Below are 19,788 nucleotides of genomic sequence, written 5' to 3' on the forward strand. Positions count from 1 at the left end.
AATCAAAAAATACCTAGAGACAAATGACAATGAAAACACAACGATCCAAAACCTATGGGATGCAGCAAAAGCAGTTCTAAGAGGGAAGTTTATAGCTATACAAGCCTACCTCAAGAAACAAGAAAAATCTCAAGTAAACAATCTAACATTACACCTAAAGCAACTAGAGAAAGAAGAACAAACAAAACTCAAAGTTAGCAGAAGGAAAGAAATCATAAAGATCAGAGCAGAAATAAATGAAATAGAAACAAAGAAAACAATAGCAAAGTTCAATAAAACTAAAAGCTGGTTCTTTGAGAAGACAAACAAAATTGATAAACCATTAGCCAAAATCATCAAGAAAAAGAGGGAGAGGACTCAAATCAATAAAATTAGAAATGAAAAAGGAGAAGTTACAACAGACACCACAGAAATACAAAGCATCCTAAGAGACTACTACAAGCAACTCTATGCCAATAAAATGGACAACCTGGAAGAAATGGACAAATTCTTAGAAAGGGATAACCTTCCAAGACTGAACCAGGAAGAAACAGAAAATATGAACAGACCAATCACAAGTAATGAAATTGAGACTGTGATTAAAAATCTTCCAACAGGGCTTCCCTGGTGGCGCAGCGGTTGAGAGTCTGCCTGCCGATGCAGCGGACACAGGATCGTGCCCCGGTTCAGGAAGATCCCACATGCCGCGGAGCAGCTAGGCCCGTGAGCCATGGCCACTGAGCCTGCGCATCTGGAGCCTGTGCTCTGCAACGGGAGAGGCCACAAGAGTGAGAGGCCCACGTACCAAAAAAAAAAAATCTTCCAACAAACAAAAGTCCAGGACCAGATGGCTTCACAGGTGAATTCTATAAAACATTTAGAGAAGAGCTAACACCCATCCTTCTCAAACTCTTCCAAAAAGTTGCAGAGGGAGGAACACTCCCAAACTCATTCTACAAGGCCACCATCACCCTGATACCAAAAGCAGACAAGGATGTCACAAACAAAGAAAAATACAGGCCAATATCACTGATGAACATAGATGCAAAAATCCTCAACAAAATACTAGCAAACAGAATCCAACAACACATTAAAAGGATCATACACCATGATCAAGTGGGAATTATCCCAGGGATGCAAGGATTCTTCAATATATGCAAATCAATCAATGTGATACACCATATTAACAAACTGAAGAATAAAAACCACATGATCATCTCAATAGATGCAGAAAAAGGTTCTGACAAAATTCAACACCCATTTATGATAAAAACTCTCCAGAAAGTGGGCATACAGGGAAGCTACCTCAACATAATAAAGGCCATATATGACAAACCCACAGCAAACATCATTCTCAATGGTGAAAAACTGAAAGCATTTTCTCTAAGATCAGGAATGAGACAAGGATGTCCACTCTCACCACTATTATTCAACACAGTTTTGGAAGTCCTAGCCACAGCAATCAGAGAAGAAAAAGAAATAAAAGGAATACAAATTGGAAAAGAATAAGTAAAACTGTCACTGTTTGCAGATGACATGTTACTATACATAGAGAATCCTATATATGCCACCAGAAAACTACTAGAGCTAATCAATGAATTTGGTAAACTTGCAGGATACAAAATGCAGAAATCTCTTGCAGTCCTATACACTAATGATGAAAAATCTGAAGGAGAAATTATGGAAACACTCCCATTTACCATTGCAACAAAAAGAATAAAATACCTAGGAATAAACCTACCTAGGGAGACAAAAGATCTGTATGCAGAAAACTATAAGACACTGATGAAAGAAATTAAAGATGATACCAACAGATGGAGAGATATACCATGTTACTGGATTGGAAGAATCAGTATTGTGAAAATGACTGTACTACCCAAAGCAATCTACAGATTCAATGCAATCCCTATCTAATTACCAATGGCATTTTTTATGGAACTAGAACAAATCATCTTAAAATTTGTATGGAGACACAGAAGACCCCGAATAGCCAAAGCAGTCTTGAGGGAAAAAAACGGAGCTGGAGGAATCAGACTCCCTGACTTCTACAGACTATACTACAAAGACTATACTACAAAGCTACAGTAATCAAGACAATATGGTACTGGCACAAAAACAGAAACAGAGATCAATGGAACAAGATAGAAAGCCCAGAGATAAACCCACACACCTATGGTCAACTAATCTATGACAAAGGAGGCAAAGATATACAATGGAGAAAAGACAGTCTGTTCAGTAAGTAGTGCTGGGAAAACTGGACAGCTACATGTAAAAGAATGAAATTAGAACACTCCCTAACACCATACACAAAAATAAAGTCAAAATGGATTCGAGACCTAAATGTAAGACCAGACACTATAAAACTCTTAGAGGAAAACATAGCAAGAACACTCTTTGACATAAATTACAGGAAGATCTTTTTTGATCCACCTCCTAGAGTAATGGAAATAAAAACAAAAATAAACAAATGGGACCTAATGAAACTTCAAAGCTTTTGCACAGCAAAGGAAACCATAAACAAGACGAAAAGACAACCCTCAGAATGGGAGAAAATATTTGCAAACGAATCAACGGACAAAGGATTAATCTCCAAAATATATAAACAGCTCATGCAGCTCAATATTAAAGAAACAAACAACCCAATCCAAAAATGGGCAGAAGACCTAAAGAGACATTTCTCCAAAGAAGACATACAGATGGCAAAGAAGCACATGAAAAGCTGCTCAACATCACTAATTATTAGAGAAATGCAAATCAAAACTACAATGAGGGGCTTCCCTGGTGGCGCAGTGGTTGGGAGTCCACCTGCCGATGCAGGGGATGTGGGTTCGTGCCCTGGTCCAGGAAGATCCCACATGCCATGGTGCGGCTAGGCCCATGAACCATGGCCGCTGAGCCTGCGCGTCTGGAGCCTGTGCTCCGCAGCGGGAGAGGCCACAACAGTGAGAGTCCCGCGTACCACAAAAAAAAAAAAAAAACTACAATGAGGTATCACCTCACACCAGTTAGAATGAGCATCATCAGAAAATGTACAAACAACGAATGCTGGAGAGGGTGCAGAGAAAAGGGAAACCTCTTGCACTATTGATGGGAATGTAAACTGATACGGCCACTATGGAGAACAGTAGGGAGGTTCCTTAAAAAACTAAAAACAGATTTACCATATGATCCAGCATCCCACTACTGGGCATATACCCAGAGAAAACCATATTACAAAAAGACACATGCACCCCAATGTTCATGGCAGCACTATTTACAATAGCCAGGTCATGGAAGCAACCTAAATGCCCAATGACAGACGAATGGATAAAAAAGTTGTGGTGTATATATATACAATGGAATATTACTCAGACATAAAAAGGAACGAAATTGAGTCATTTGTTGAGATGTGGATGGATCTACAGACTGCCATACAGAGTGAAGTAAGTCAGGAAGAGCAAAACAAATATCATATATTAACGCATGTAGGTGGAACCTAGAAAAATGGTACAGATGAGCAGGGCAGAAGTTGAGATACAGATATAGAGAACAGACATATGGACACCAATGGGGGAAAACTGCATTGGGGTGGGGATGGTGGTGTGCTGAATTGGGCGATTGGGATTGATGTGTATAAAATTGATTAATAAGAACCTGCAGTATAAAAAAACAAACAAAACAACTAATACTAAACTTTCATTGGGTTATTTGTATGGAAATATGTTAATATAAATGTTTCAGACATCACATGAAATTTCTAAAAATCTTATATGTTCTGGTATAATGTTATAAGTCATAATTCTAGTTATTACTTTAAAATGTATATCTCAGAAATAACTAAATTTCCTTGTCACTTGCATTATTATGAACTTTCGTCAAATCTTTAACCATGGTCATTCTTAAGTCTTTTGTCATTCACAGACAGTTCTGGGTGTACTCTGAGGCTTTTGCAAAAATGTTCCTATAAAAGGGTTTCATCTTCAAGGAATTCATGGAAAAGACTCTGACAAGTACAGGTTTCTGGTAACTGACTATACTGCTGAACTGAATGAATAAGCATTTTCAGAACTCTAATGGAAAACTGATGAACTCATCAAAGTGCTAACAAAAGATCAACATGAAAAAAAATTAATTACATGGGACTGAGTGAACTGATGAGGATGATTATAATTTTTGTGACTTTCTGTCTGAATTAAAAAAAAAAAATCCCACAAGGACTCAGAGGCAAAAAATATACAAATCAATTTTCACTGCAAAGTAAAGGAGCTGTTACAGTGGAGGATTACTGGACTGAATGTCAATATTATGACATAGTATGAGTGTGTTTCGTGTTTGGTAATTACATTCATTGTTGCTTTTATTGTGGTCATCCATTTACAATGCTTGGTGTCAGTCTATCTCTTGTAAAAATAAAATACATCGTGTGTGTGTCTGTGTGTGGGTGTGTGTGTGGGTGAAAAAATAATTATTTTAAAAAAAGAATCACACTGGGACTACTTTCTCACGCCATACACAAAAATAAATTCAAAATGGGTTAAAGACTTAAATGTAAGGCCTGAAACCATAAAACTTCTACAAGAAAACATGGGCAGTATGCTCTTTGGTCTTAATAGTATATTTTTTTTGGCTATGTCTCCTCAGGCAAGGGAAACAAATGCAAAAGTAAACAAATGGGACTACATCAAACTAAAAAGCTTTTGCACAGCAAAGGAAACTATCAACAAAACAAAAAGGCCACCTACTGAATGGGAGAAGATATTCGCAAATGATATAGCTGGTAAGGGGTTTATATCCAAAATATACAAAGAACTCACACAACCAAGATCAAAAAAACCAAACAGGGCTTCCCTGGTGGCACAGTGGTTGAGAGTCTGCCTGCCGATGCAGGGGACACGGGTTCATGCCCCAGTCAGGGAGGATCCCACATGCCGCGGAGCGGCTAGGCCCGTGAGCCATGGCTGCTGAGCCTGCACGTCCAGAGCCTGTGCTCGACAATGGGAGAGGCCACAGCAGTGAGAGGCCTGCGTACCGCAAAAAAAAAAACAAAAACCAAACAATCTGATTAAAAAATGAGCAGAGGATCTGAGGATCTGTTTTTCTAAAGAAGACATGCAATTGGTGAACAAGCACATGAAAAGATGCTCAACATCACTAATGATCAGGGAAATACAAATCAAAACCACTATAGAGATAACACCTCACACCTGTCAGAATGGCTATTAACAAAAACACAACAAATAACAAGTATCGTCGACGATGTGTGGAAAAGGGAACCCTCATACACTATTGGTGGAAATATAAATTGGTGCAGCCACTATGGAAAACAGTATGGAGATTCCTCAAAAAATTACAAATAGAACTATCATATGATCCAGCAATACCTCTCCTAGGTATTAGAAAACACTAATTAGAAAAGCTATACACACCCCTATGCAGCATTATTTACAACAGCCAAGAAATGGATGCAACCCAAGTACCCATCAATAGATGAATGGATAAAGTTGTGGTATATGTATATAATGAAATATTACTCAGCCATAAAAGAGAATGAAATCTTGCCATTTATGACAATATGGATGGACCCACAGGATACTATACTAAGTGAAATAGGTCAGACAGAGAAAGACAGATATTGTGTGATTTCACTTTTATGTGGAATCTAAAGAACAAAACAAATGAACAAACTTAACAAAACAGAAACAGAGTTATTGATAGAGAGCAAAAAGATTACCAGAAGAGAGGGGACTGGGGGAGGAAGAAAGAAATAGGTGAGGGTGATTAAGAGGTACAACCTTATAGTTGCAAAATAAATGAGTCATGAGTATGAAATATACAGTGTGGGAAATACAGTTAATAACTAAGTAGTATCTTTGTGGCAATGTAACTAGACTTATTATGGTAATCATTTTGAAATGTATATAAAACATCAGTATGTTGTGTAACAGAAACTAACACAGTGTTATAAATTATACTTCAAAAACAAATGAACATACAAACAAACTCACAAAAGAAGAGATCAGATTTGTAGTTACCAGAGGCAGGGGGTGGGGGGAGAGGGAACTGGATGAAGGCAGTCAAAAGGTACAATCTTCCAGTTATAAGGTAAATAAGTACTAGGGATGTAAGGTACAACATTATAAATATAATTAACACTGCTGTATGTCATATATGAAAGTTTCTAAGAAAGTAAATCCTAAGAGTTCTTATCACACACAAAAAAAATTTTTTTCTATTTCTTAAATTCTGTACCTATGTGAGATGATGGATGTTCACTAAACTTACTGTGATTATCATTTCGTGATGTACATAAGTCAAATCATTATGCTGTACACTGTAAACTTATACAATGCTGTATGTCAATTATATCTCAATAAAATTGGAAGAAAAAAAAAGAATATAAAATACAAATGTTACTCCATATTACCACCACCCTTTTTTTGGAGGGGGAATGTTATGAGATGGATATAATTATTCTCTAGGGATTCCCTCTTGGACCTCCTCTTACCCGTTCCTGTAGAAGTTCCACAACCTGCTGGACACAGTCATTTACATCACAGGAGTCTGTTTTCAGCACCAATTCCGGGGCCTCTGGTTTTTCATATTCAGAATCAATCCCAGTGAAACCTATAAAAGGTAAAAGATAATAGAGGGAGTGGAAATTAAAATAGGTTTGTTTCCTCAGTGCAAGTCTCTGCTATGCTGAAGTTCATATTTATGCTGCCCCTTCTAAGTTACGGGGTTATAATATTGAAACTTCTTCCCTGGGAGAAGATTTCTAATTAAACTTTTGTTTCTTCTTTGAACACAAACAGTCGATCCTTCTTATTCGCAGTAGTTCTCTTCAATAAGTTGCCACACACACAAAATTAGTGAATACTGAACCACTGCTTCTAGGAGAAATGTGGGTTTGGTTTCCTGTGGGCCTCTAGTCACCAAATTTTTGTCAACCAATTAATATATTTGTTTTATGAGTGTTTCTGCTTAAAGACACCTTATTTCATATATAGTGCTGATTCATTAACACCGAACTCATGGCCAACAGCACCAGAACTCATGTCTGAACAAAGCTTATCTAACACATGTATTTTCTCCACAAGGCAGGTCAGTCTTCCTGCCCTTGGGAACACTGGACAGTACTTCAGCATTGTGCCAGGGGGTCATTTTAAACAGCAAAATCACCAACAAAAAGAAAAAAAAAAAAAGTAAAACACATGGCACTAAACAGGCCATCAAAAGGACACTTCTTGGGCTTCCCTCGTGGCGCAGTGGTTGAGAGTCCGCCTGCCCATGCAGGGGACATGGGTTCATGCCCCGGTCCGGGAGGATCCCACATGCCGCGGAGCGGCTGGGCCCATAAGCCATGGCCGCTGAGCCTGCGCGTCCGGAGCATGTGCTCCGCAACGGGAGAGGCCACAACAGTGAGAGGCCTGCGTACCAAAAAGACAAAACAGAAAAGGACACTTCTTTACAGTATGAGAGCTGATACACAAAAGCTTTGTTCAACTTCAGCTGGGAATGTATATTCCGGGTGACTAAAATTCTGCTGCTCTGTGTGTGTCTACAAGTGACAGCCAAAGTACTGTGGGTATATGGATGTGGGGTAACAAATTTTAGTGAGTAGGCACACTTGCAAATCTGGAATCTTCCAATAATGAAGATTGATGATATTTCTATCACCCTTCCTTTTTTTCTGTTAAGTAAATGCCTACATTGCCTGTGAAGAAAACAGGAATGAATACCAAGTAATCCAGAGCATCCCATTTCTCCACGGGAACACAGGATATAGTGCCGAAAGCCTGGGCAGAAAACCAGACTCGACAAGATTTCTTTCCCTCTCAGTGCAAAAACCAACGCCAAGCTAATCTGCCCATCATATTCACCAGGATTATCTACAGCCGAATCGAGGCTCTGCAGGGTTCTCCTGCCATCACATGAAGTGTTCAGGCAAGACAGATGAACTACTATTAGCTTAAGCAGAACATAAGTAAGGAACCCTGTTATATCACCAAAAATGTTCCACAATCAAATGTAACCCATTTAGATATTAACCACTAGTTAGATTTTCCCTATCTGTACGTGTGCTACCGTGTAACTGCCTAGAAGAGAAAGAACACCTGATGTCAACCACAGAATGGGCTGGCTGAGCTGAAGATATGCTATTCCTATCTTTCATATTATTCCATACCTAAGTCATTCGAGATCCGTCTGCCTCGGAATGCCAAGTCATTCTTGGGTTAGAATGGTCAACCTGAACTTACAATCATTACTAAAAAGCTTTAAAATAAACACTGCAAGTCTATAGCGCATCTATTTCATTCTTTTTTCTATTTCATATTTTTAAGTATCACATGAAGTTCTGAACCCAAGAAGAAATTTTTGCATTACCAATATTCCCAACAGTATTAGTGGTGAGTCACAGTAAAATACGTGGGGAAAAAACAAACCTGGTTAAAACACTAGTTCTTAAGCTCTGATTCTCAAATGTGGCTACACGCTGGAATCACTGGGTCCCACCCTTAAGAGATTCTGATTTCAATGGTCTGCGGTACAGCCTTGGCACTAGATTTTTTAAGTCCCACCAGATAATGCTTATGTGCAGCAAAGCTTTGAGGATCATTGTGTTAGAAGACTTGGTTTAACATTTTAAAAGCCCAGGAAGTCTCTTCCTAGTTAATTTAGCCCATAAGTGATTACAGTAAATGTATACTGTGAGAAAAACGTTTATATTTAAGTAAATAATAACTACTTGAGCGTTACTCATGAAAATAATCTAGGTATTTAAGAGTAGCTGACACAGGCATATCTTTACAGTTTAGTAAATGTCATATAAAGGCCTATAAAAGCCTGAAGTCTGCTGAATGTATGCAATCTCACCTGTCCCTGAAATGTTTACCATCAAGGCTCTGAAATAGCATTGGTAGGAAACTTTTTAAGCACCATTCTTACGATGAGTAAATGATTTTGAAAATTGTCCAGTCAGGAACTCTAGAACCATGGCAAACCTAAAATAAATAAACATGTGTACACACATGCACACAAGTATACATTAACCTAAGAACATTTTAACAATGTCTATTCAAAGGAGTTATGAAACACCTGGTAAACAAGTAAAACATAGAAAACTGAATTAATACAAGCACATTCCCAGATACAGAATGCAAACTGTAAGTGACTCAAGGTATTTTGGATTCAGTCTTATTATTCATCTTTGCATCCCCAGCACCAGATATAAACCATGCAAACAGAAAGCACTGATCAAAGTGTTGAACATCCAATTTCCACTCCACCTTCTAATCCATTCGAGAAGCATTTACTGTGTGTGTGTACCAAGTATTATGCTTTGGGCCACGCTCTGTGCTAAATTCTAAAAATACAAAAATGGTAAAGATGTTGTCCTGGCTCACAGGGTGCTTACTCCAGCTGAGCAAACGAATCTATCTCCCTCACCAATCCATCCTTGCAAAAACAACAAAAGCAACTACAGTTAAAATAAGTAAAAGATTCAGACTTCAGGATCCTGGACACACTGTTCTGCTTCTCTTTGCAGAAGTGCACACTGGCCGTCAACAGAGAGAGGGTGACCTAGAAATTAAATGGATAAACTGTTTTCCCTCCTGTTGTCATATATTATTCGGGTCAGGCAGCCTATTCTCACTGAGTCAAGAAAGTACAGGCTTAATGGGTGAAACTTGAGTCTCCATGATGGCAAGACTGGATACGAGCCCTGCCCAAGGAACCAGATTCACCACGGCCAGTGGAACTTGCCCCAGCTGCTAATGGGCATCCAGGTCCAAACAGAAGAGCCCAGAATAACAAGCATTTTCCTTCCTGTTCCACCTTTTCCTTTCTAGGGCCAGAAGCTGGTGCTAAAATCTATACTTCCTTGAGCTCCTGGGAGCTCCTGGAGTCTGAGGCTATCACACTCCCTGCTGGGAAGGCAAACAAAAGTTAGGGGCATGAATTGATCCCAAGCAATGCTGAACCTACGTGCCCTCTGTTACTGTTAATAATAATACCGGTAATAGACCAGGGCTAATGTCAAAGGATGTCTAAAAGATAAACAGAATGACTGGTATCAAGGGCGACAGCAGAACGGGTTCTAAATGTCTCTTTCTATGTCCAAGTTTTCATCATAGTTGAAACTCTGGGAGCAGACCATAAAATCGAAAATACAAGCTGTATGTACTTTGATAAAATCACAGATATGTTAATTTAATCTACTGCAACAATCATACATAGAATGAATTTCAGACCATTCCAGGCACTATGATATAAATAAGAATGAGACATTTTCCTTGCTCTCAAGATGCTTATAATTCAGGCATTTTTCCCAGCAGCTATGGAATGTCCTACATCTTCACTGGAACAAAGAGAACAGAAGTGGCAGCAACTATCCGACTAATAGCCAATCTAATGCTAGGTACCTAATTATACCAAATAGGCTTCCCAAAGTCCCAATCCTCTAAAACTGCCTTGTGAGTAGGATTTCAACCTGATCGATGATACTGAGCGTACACAGTGCCAGGTACTACTGGTAGGCCTGAGAGACACAACAGTGTAACAAGACCTGCTTTCTCTTCTCAAGTAGCTCCAAGTTGTTTGAAAACTTCCATCTCTTAGAAAAGATTATCAGTCTCAGATATGGTAAGATGAAACATCTAAGGAAAGACAAACTGGGAAAAAAATATTGCTTACCTTTAATTTCTCCAGCCCGTGCTTTTTTGTAGAGTCCTTTGACATCCCTCTGTTCACAAACATGCAGGGGAGCATCAACAAACACTTCAAAAAAAGGTAAACTTGCACCCTCATGAATTTGCCTTGCATTGTTGCGATCCTTAGAAAAAAGGCACATACAGAAACGTAATAAAGAGTGTTCATGTGAATCAAGGGTACTGTATTAATGTCAAGGACAAGTAAAAGTGCTTTTCAGCCGTGTTAGTGGGAAATAGACAAAGTTTAATTTATATTTTGAAAATATAAACTGAAAAAAATAAACCCAAGAAATTATTAGATTAACACACCCATTCTTCATTAAGGATTTTTTTTTAATTTATTTTTTTAACATCTTTATTGGAGTATAATTGCTTTACAATGGTGTGTTAGTTTCTGCTTTATAACAAACTGAATCAGTTATACATATACATGTGTTCCCATATCCCCTCCCTCTTGTGTCTCCCTCCCACCCTCCCTATCCCACCCCTCTAGGGGGTCACAAAGCACCGAGCTGATCTCCCTGTGCTATGCGGCTGCTTCCCACTAGCTATCTATTTTACGTTTGGTAGTGTATATATGTCCATGCCACTCTCTCACTTTGTCACAGCTTACCCTTCCCCCTCCCCGGATCCTCAAAAGGCCTGCTATTCTGAGATACTGGCAAGTTCCAGGAGGGAGAACAATGGATGCCCCATTAAAACTTCCACCTAAATTTTACAAGGAAGCTGAGCCAAAGCCCAGCTTAAATGCAGATGTCAGTCATCAGGCCTCTCTCTTAACAACAGGCTCAACCTCAGCCTGAGCTAGCGTGAAAGTAACTTCACAAGGGATCCATTCAGAACCCTGAGGCCAGTTTATTCACCTGCCAAACACAAACCCCTGCAGCCGCTACACATCTCTAGCATTCCCAAAACTTTACTTTTCTGCATGGCTCCTAACCCCCAGCTCTGCTAATACCTTCACCGCTCGGCCTCAACTCTCTCTGGAACACTGCTTCCTTTGTAAGTGAAACTCTTCTTCTTTCTGGTCTTAACTGAAACCAAGTTCTCCCTTGAGGATTCACTCATCTTCCTGTTCTCAAACGCAGGCTCCACGTTCATATTCTATAGACAAGGCAGCGCCACCATTTTCAAAGCCAGCCCCTGCACCTTCCTCCATCCTATCCCCACATGGCTCATGTTATCATTTACCACCTTTCTTACGGCCCCTCAACCCATGCCTACTTCCACTCTTATCAGATGGCCACACTTCTCATTTCAAAAAGAAAATCCCCAGGGACTTCCCTGACCGTCCAGTGGTTAGGAGTCCGTGCTTCCAATGCAGGGGGCATGGGTTCAATCCCTGGTCAGGGAACTAAGATCCCACATGCTGTGTAGCATGGTCAAAAAAAAGAAAGAAAGAAAAGAAAAGGAAATCCCCAGACACGAACTCTCTCAATCTCCCCTCTGCCATATAATTTACCTATATCCCCCACCTTTATCTCCTTCCCTCCTGCCGCTCCTCCCTTCACGGATTCAAAATCCCCTACTCTGCAATGGAATACTATTCAGCCATAAAAAAGAATGAGATTTTTGCCATTTGTAGTAACACGGATGGGTTTGGAGGGCATTATGCTAAGTGAAATAAGTTTGACAGAGAAAGACAAATACTGTATGGTATCACTTGTATGTGGAATCTAAACAAATACAACAGGACTTCCCTGGTGGTGCAGTGGTTAAGAATCCGCCTGCCAATGCAGGGTACACAGGTTCGAGCCCTGGTCCGGGAAGATCCCACATGCCGTGGAGCAACTAAGCCCGTGCGCCACTACTACTGAGCCTGCGTTCTAGAGCCCGCAAGCCACAACTAATGAAGCCTGCGTGCCTAGAGCTCGTGCTCTGCAACAAGAGAAGCCACTGCAATGAGAAGCCCGCACACAGTAACGAAGAGTAGCCCCTGCTCGCCGCAACTAGAGAAAGCCCACGCACAGCAATGAAGACCCAATGCAGCCAAAAATAATAAATAAAATAAATAAATTTTAAAAAGTACAACAAACTAGTGAATATAACAAAAAAGAAGCAGACTCACAGAGATGGAGAACAAACTAGTGGTTACCAGTAGGAGAGGGGGAAGGGGCAACATAGGGGTGGGGAGTCAGAGGTACAAACTATTAGGTGTAAGATGAGCTAAAGGATGTAGCGTACAACATGGGGAGTAGAGCCAATATTTTGTAATAACTGTAAATGGAAAGTAACTTTTAAAAATTGTACATAAGAAAAAAAAATCCCCTTCCGGCTAATGAACCTTGCTCAATCCATTACTGCTGCTGCATCTGGAATTTTCAACCTCCCCCTTCTCCACTGGCAACAAACAAGTAAAAGTCACTCTCTTCCATTAAAAAGAGATGAGCTAACAAATCATACAAAAATTCCCTCAATCCTGGCACTTTCCAAGCCATTCTGCCACATTTCATACTACTAACCCTGTGTACTGCAGTCATGCTACTCCCCGGTCGTTCCTATGCTCCCCTGCGGCACTGGTGTTGCCCACATTCTACCAGGAGACCACTGCTCACACTGCACAGTCCCTGAGCACTTTTCTCAACTGCTTTCACTGTGTAAACTACAGCATATAAACCAACACTCAAGCCTGAACTCTGACCTCTCCTGAAATTAAACACACCTTTCCAACTTCCTCCAAAATACACCCACCTGGAGATCTCCCAGGTACCTCAAACTTAACACGTCCAAAACTGAACCCACTCTCTTTTCTCCCAAGCTTGCATTCCCACCTATACTGCCCAAATCAAGGGATGACGACACTACTCACCCAGAATCCCCAGAGTTGTTCTGGTTTCTTCCCTTTGCCGTCCCACCCCCTGCATTTTGTCACAAAGTCCTTCAGATTTTACCTCTAGACATTACACTAACCCAGTCTGCACTTCTTCCCTAGCTCCTGGTTCAACCTCATTTTTCCTGCCTGGACAACACCCTTTTAATACGTCTGCTGGCTTCCAGCTTTGACTTGCTCAAAGCCACACTCTACACTGTCCCCAGGATGACAGAGGATGCAAATTCAACCACGTCACTAAACTCTTCAGAGACTGCCCAGCACCATCAGGGTAAAACCCAAGCTTCTCAATGTGAATCGTCAGGCCTTCTCCACCTGGCCCCACCATTCTCAGTCTCGCACCTGATGTTCTATTGATAATTAACACCTGCCTGGTCTACCAGGCTGTCTGGGCCTAATGCCTTTGCCATCCCCCCTGCCAAAAACACTCCACCTCTCTCCTCGGGCTACAGCAATGTGTCCCCTCACAGCACAGCTCCATGCTAAGTCCTCCAGGAAGCCTACCCTCATGTCCAGGCTGACTGAGGCCTCACTTCTGCTGGGCTCTCAGAGTACCCACCATATACCTCTGTCACAGATCTCATCCCAATATACTGAAATAATTTCAGTAGCTTTATAGCCTTAGTATCTGGCAGAATGATTAAGTCGTGATCCTACTATTCCAACTGTCCTTTTAAATGAAGGTGTTCCCAAGTTTCCATCTGTGACTCGCTTCTCATTCTATATACTCTTTTGTACACTCAACTTCATCAAGGTTTCAACAATAAAGTTAATGATTCCCCAATTTTTTTTTTTTTAATTTATTTTTGGCTGCACTGGGTCTTTGTTGCTGTGTGTGGGCTTTCTCTAGTTGGGGCGAGCGAGGGCTACTCTTCGTTGCGGTGCGCGGGCTTGTCATTGTGGTGGCTTCTCTTGTTGCGGAGCATGGGCTCTAGGTGCACAGGCTTCAGCAGTTGTGGCACATGGGCTCAGTAGTTGTGGCTTACAGGCTCAGTAGTTGTGGCACATGGGCTTAGTTGCTCCATGGCATGTGGGATCTTCCCCGACCAGGGCTTGAACCCGTGTCCTCTGCACTGGCAGGCGGATTCTTTAACCACTGCACCACCAGGGAAGCCCCTGATTCCCAAATCTTTATCTCAATTCTACACAACGTTCCTGAGCTCCAGAACCAATTTCCCAATGACCCAGTGGTCATCTTCACCTAGATACGCCACCAGCATTTCAAGCCTAACCCAGCTAAAATCAGTCATCTTCTCCCTTCCTACCCTATATTTTCTAACTCAATCATACCATCTTCTCTTCTGAAAGCACCACCCATCATGTTCACCCCCAAATTCAGCAATCAACCCGGGCACCACGTTCTACTGATGCTACAGGCTCAAGAGCCCTCAAATATGCCCCATCTTTTCTATTCCCATGGCCGATACCTCAATTCACGCCAAAAGCCTCCTGACTAGTCTCCTACCTCCAGACCCTTCCCGTTCCAGGCCTTAAGGGTGACCTCACTAAAATACAAAGGCACCAGAGACACTATTCCCCAGTGCAATCTCAAACTCTCGACCACCTGTGGGGCAAAGCCCCGAGCAGTCCGGAGTTCACCGTCAGACCTCTGCAAATCGCTCAAGCCTCATCTCCCCTCACGTTCATCCGGCAGAACAGCCAAAACAACCTACAGTTCCCCAAAGACCTAAGTCCCTCACATTTCCATGCTTTTGCAAATCCTGTAGCATCTCCTCTGTGAAACAGTTTTCTCCTGCGAGAAAACTGACTCATCTTTCATGACGCATTTCAAGCAGCACTTCCTCTGCGAATCTTCCACAGCACCTTTATATACATGTACGAATCACTTGCCTCACGATACTGCAACTGTTCGCATCTCTATGCTCCCACTACCTACTGACTCCTCAAGGATAAGAACTATCAGGTTTATTTTTACAACCAAGATGCCCAAGGTTAGTGGTGACAGAGAATACACATATCCTATAATATATGATTTGGTCCAAATATTATCATGAATTTTTTTTTTTTTTTTGCAGTACGCAGGCCTCTCACTGTTGTGGCCTCTCCCGTTGCAGAGCACAGGCTCCGGACGCGCAGGCTCAGCGGCCATGGCTCACGGGCCCAGCCGCTCTGCGGCATGTGGGATCTTCCCGGACTGGGGCACGAACCCGTGTCCCCTGCATCAGCAGGCAGACTCTCAACCACTGCGCCACCAGGGAAGCCCTATCATGAATTTTGACATGACCTAAGCATAGTCCGAACCTCATTTTCATTCTTAGTGCTTTTGGGGGTGAGATCAAGAAAAGTGTTGCTCCGTGTTATGGAAAGAAGGGAGCCAAAAAAACAGATCAGCGTATACTTTTCGATACCCAGGTCTCAGCTGCTCGCTCTCCAAATTAGGTGTTACTAACTTTCTCTTTTTCCAAGAGTTGCAGAGCTTCCCAGAAAGTGCAAGAAAATCACTGTTACTATATTACTATGAAAACTGTTTATATCCTAGAATTCAGGAACTCTAACAACTCTCATACACTTCATTATTCAGGATACCTTAAACTGACATATTGACACCGATCCCAGTGTTTCAGGAAAACGAAAAGTACCTAGTCCTCAAAGAACCTTTTAGGACTCCTGCCATGAGTGAACCTGTATGATTAACACTCAGTCTCACACTTATCTATAACCCTTACTGCTCAAATTTAGTTTTTGTTTTAAAAAAAAGTCTAAGTAACCAGACAGATTTATGATACAGTACTAGAATTGCACTATTATTTACTACACTTACTGAGTATTTATTACACATCAGGCACTATGCTGAAAGCTGTGAATGCAGGATTTACCTAATCCTCAGAGCAACCCTACGAGGTAGGTATTATCTGAGCTTGGAAGGTTAAGTAAATCGGCCAAGGTCCTAATAGTAACTGGCAGAGCCGAGATTTCAGTCTCTTGTTTCTGGCTTCAAAGCCGCTGTGTTTAACTACTACACTAACTCACCTGTTCTTTCATATCTGGGCCTCCTAAGGGCTATGCTATCATTTAACAAACACTAAATATCTACCGTGTTCCAGGATCTGGGCTTGGCATCAAGATTATAAAGATAAATCAGATGTAGTCCCAGCCTTCAAAGAGCCAGTGGGGTTTAGAGACAGCAGAGCACAGTGGGCAAGAGCACAGGTCACTGACACTGTCTGGGTGCAAATCCTTGCTCTGCCACGTAGAGTGTGTGAGGTGGGGTGATTGACACCTGTTTCCTCACCTCCACCCTCCTCACTGGGTGATGAGAACTAAGTGAGCTAATTCACATAAAAGCACTTTAAAACCATTACCAGTACACAGTAAGTGTTCAATCAACGTTAGCTGCTATTATTATCATTATTATTATTATTACTGCTGCTATCAGCACCACCAACCAAAGAACTGGTATTTATAATAAAACAATGTGCTATGGTACAATAACAAGGGCACCAAAGACAGGTACCCAACAAAGCCTGAGAGACTCAGGAGGAAGAAATACCCAACCTGAGTCTCAGAGCATAAACAGGTGTCAACTGATGCTGAGGGGAGGCTAAGAGGAAGAAGAAGAGGGCCTTCGAGGCAGAGGGAAACAAAATTCTCGTGGTAAGAAACAATGTGATTTTTTTCAGAGAAATACAAAAAAGTGAATTAGTGCTCTATGGTCTCTAAAATAAGAAAGAGTGTGATGAAAGATGAAACTCAAGGATTGTGAGCAAAGAAGCCACGACAGGACACATGTTAAGAAACCTAAGATTCTCCCTGGTGTTTGATACATGTTGAGTATTTATTATAGGATTTTTGAACTGAAAAGTCAAACTTGAAATAATTTGGCCATTGACTTGTTCAACAACTTTGATTATACTTTTGAGGGGGGCGGTGGGTGTGTGGGTTATAGCAAGCTTTTCAAAAATGAATTTACTCAGGAAGTTGCGGCACAAAAATGTTGTAGGTTAATTGTTTTAATTTGGACTTAGCCTCAAAGTACATGTCAGTGTTTATTCACTTTGCCTGACACCATATCCTCAATACACGTAATTAGAACAGCAATGGCGCAAAAGCCACATACCTGAGTATAAGGTGATATAAAACTTGTGATGCACACTAAGCCAGCATCTGCAAACAGCTTAGCAACTTCTGCGATGCGTCGAACATTCTCTTCTCTGTCTTCAGGACTAAAGCCAAGATTTTTGTTGAGACCTTGACGAATGTTGTCACCATCCAAAGTGTAGCATGGAATACCATGGCAAACCAAGTACTCCTCCAAAGCCATGCTTACTGTGGTCTTTCCTGCTCCCGACAAGCCTAGAAGTGAACAGTCCAAACAGATTCCATACATAAAGTTAGGGGGATAAGTAATAAAGAATTTTAACCACAGGCTTAATTACATTCATTATTCAGAGCAGTCTCTTAGCAACATTCTTGTCTAATATTTCTCTGTAAAATTTTACTACATCTTAGCTCGAAAAAACATCTGTAGTTCAAATATAATAAGCATTTATCTTTTTAGTAACTTCTGTCTAACCCCAAAGGTATCCTAGAAGTCACTGAGCTACAAAGGCTTAACCAATTTTAATATTACACATGGCTGGGTAGATATTCACTTTGTCCTCTTGTTACCACTATTCTAAAGCTGCGTGCCAATTTTAAAAGAAAGTTATATGACCAAATTATTTCTGGTGAGGGAAGAAAAAGAAAGGACAAAAGTAAGTGAAATAAATACTAGAAAGTTACCTCTATATCCCAGGATCAACACCTCCCAAAGGCAACCATGATAAAAGCACCTGGGAATCCAATTTATTTTATATATATATATATATACACATATATAATATAAATAAATAAATAAATAAATAAATAAATAAAATATATATATATATTTATAATATAATTAACTCATTTCACCTTCCTCTACCAATGTTTAGTCACTAAACGATGAGGAATAAAGGAAAAGGAAAGAATACATTTATGCACTAATATTTGTCACCTTGGTGAGTGTATCAGAATTCACAACTAAGACAGGTACTTCCCTGGTGGTCCAGTGGCTAAAACTCTGTGCTCCCAATGCAGGGGGCCCAGGTTCAATCCCTGGTCAGGGAACTAGATCCCACATGCCACAACTAAGAGTTCGCATGCCGCAACTAAAGATCCCACATGCCACAACGAAGATCCCGCGTGCCGCAACTAAGACCCAACGCAGCCAACTATATAAATACACAGATAGATATTTCAAAAAAAAAATTAAGATAGTTATGAGACAAGAGATAAAACACTGAAACCTAATGTACTGATACTTCGACATGCTAGTATAGAAGGCTAACTGAAAAATCAATTTTAAAAAGGATGATATGTTAAGAGGATCAATATAGTGTTATATGGTTTCTACATTAAAAATGTATATTAACATGAGTACAGCAGGTAGTATTTTCCAAAGATTGACTGAAAGCTTGTTTACAATGTGACACTGCCACTGTCACACCCAGAGGTAGAGTAGTTCTCAGCCCTTGAATCTGGGCTGGACTTAGGAGTCGCCTGTAGCCAAAACAATATAGTGAAAATGATGAGCATGACTTCCAAGACTGTCAGAAAAGGCTATTCAGCTTCTCTTTGGATATTTAATTGGGGAGAAGCCAGCTGTCAAATACTCTGAGACCACCGTGCTAGAGAAATCGCAAGTAGGTGTTCCTGTCGATAGCCTTAGCCAGCTAAGCTCCCAGCTGACCAGCAGCGTCCACTGGGGAGTCATTGCGGACACCCTGCCAGTTGTGGCTTTAGATGACTGGAGCCCAAGCCAGCATGACTGCAACCAAGCAAGACCCAGGGGGAACCGCCCAGCAGAGCACTCCTGAATTCCTTACCCACAAAAGAGTGAGCAAGTTAAAATGGCTGTTTCACACCACTAGGGTTTGGGTAATTTGTTACATAGCAACAATGACTGAACAAAGAGATGGATGTTGGGGGGACTAGGTTTTTCTGTTCTTTGTTATTGTTGTTTTTAACTACCAGTTGAACACTAGGAATCAGGGGGAAAAAAAACTGAAAACATCAGCTTCTTATACAACAAAGACAACCTAATCAACTATACTCCAATATAAAATAAAAATTAAAAAAAAACAGATAACCTAAACTACAATTAAAGTGTCTGTTTATACATACATGTGTACATGTACGTATTTTATGTATATATTTAATTTGAAACAAAGAACAGACACTGCTGAAAACTGAACTAATGACACAAAATTTCACTGAGATGATTATAGTGAACGTAGACAAAAAGGC

The 19,788-nt window shown here is 40.7% G+C and overlaps 1 protein-coding gene across 4 annotated transcripts in view; it reads right to left on the reverse strand.

The window, feature by feature from the left end:
- Nucleotides 1-19,788, reverse strand: part of PAPSS1 (3'-phosphoadenosine 5'-phosphosulfate synthase 1) — a 108,821-nt gene that overhangs the window by 72,771 nt on the left and 16,262 nt on the right. For 3 of the 4 annotated variants that reach the window (XM_004269600.3, XM_033427797.2, XM_049708921.1), the window contains 3 exons: nucleotides 17,579-17,814; nucleotides 10,654-10,792; nucleotides 6,464-6,582 (listed from right to left, as the gene is read on the reverse strand). In XM_004269600.3, the coding sequence (XP_004269648.1) occupies nucleotides 6,464-6,582; nucleotides 10,654-10,792; nucleotides 17,579-17,814 (494 nt within the window). Of the gene's footprint in view, nucleotides 1-6,463; nucleotides 6,583-10,653; nucleotides 10,793-17,578; nucleotides 17,815-18,243; nucleotides 18,294-19,788 lie in introns of all 4 variants that reach the window. The other variant, XM_033427798.2, reaches the window with a different exon arrangement.

This window comes from Orcinus orca, chromosome 4 (genome assembly GCF_937001465.1).
Source record: "Orcinus orca chromosome 4, mOrcOrc1.1, whole genome shotgun sequence".
Lineage (NCBI taxonomy): Eukaryota > Metazoa > Chordata > Mammalia > Artiodactyla > Delphinidae > Orcinus > Orcinus orca.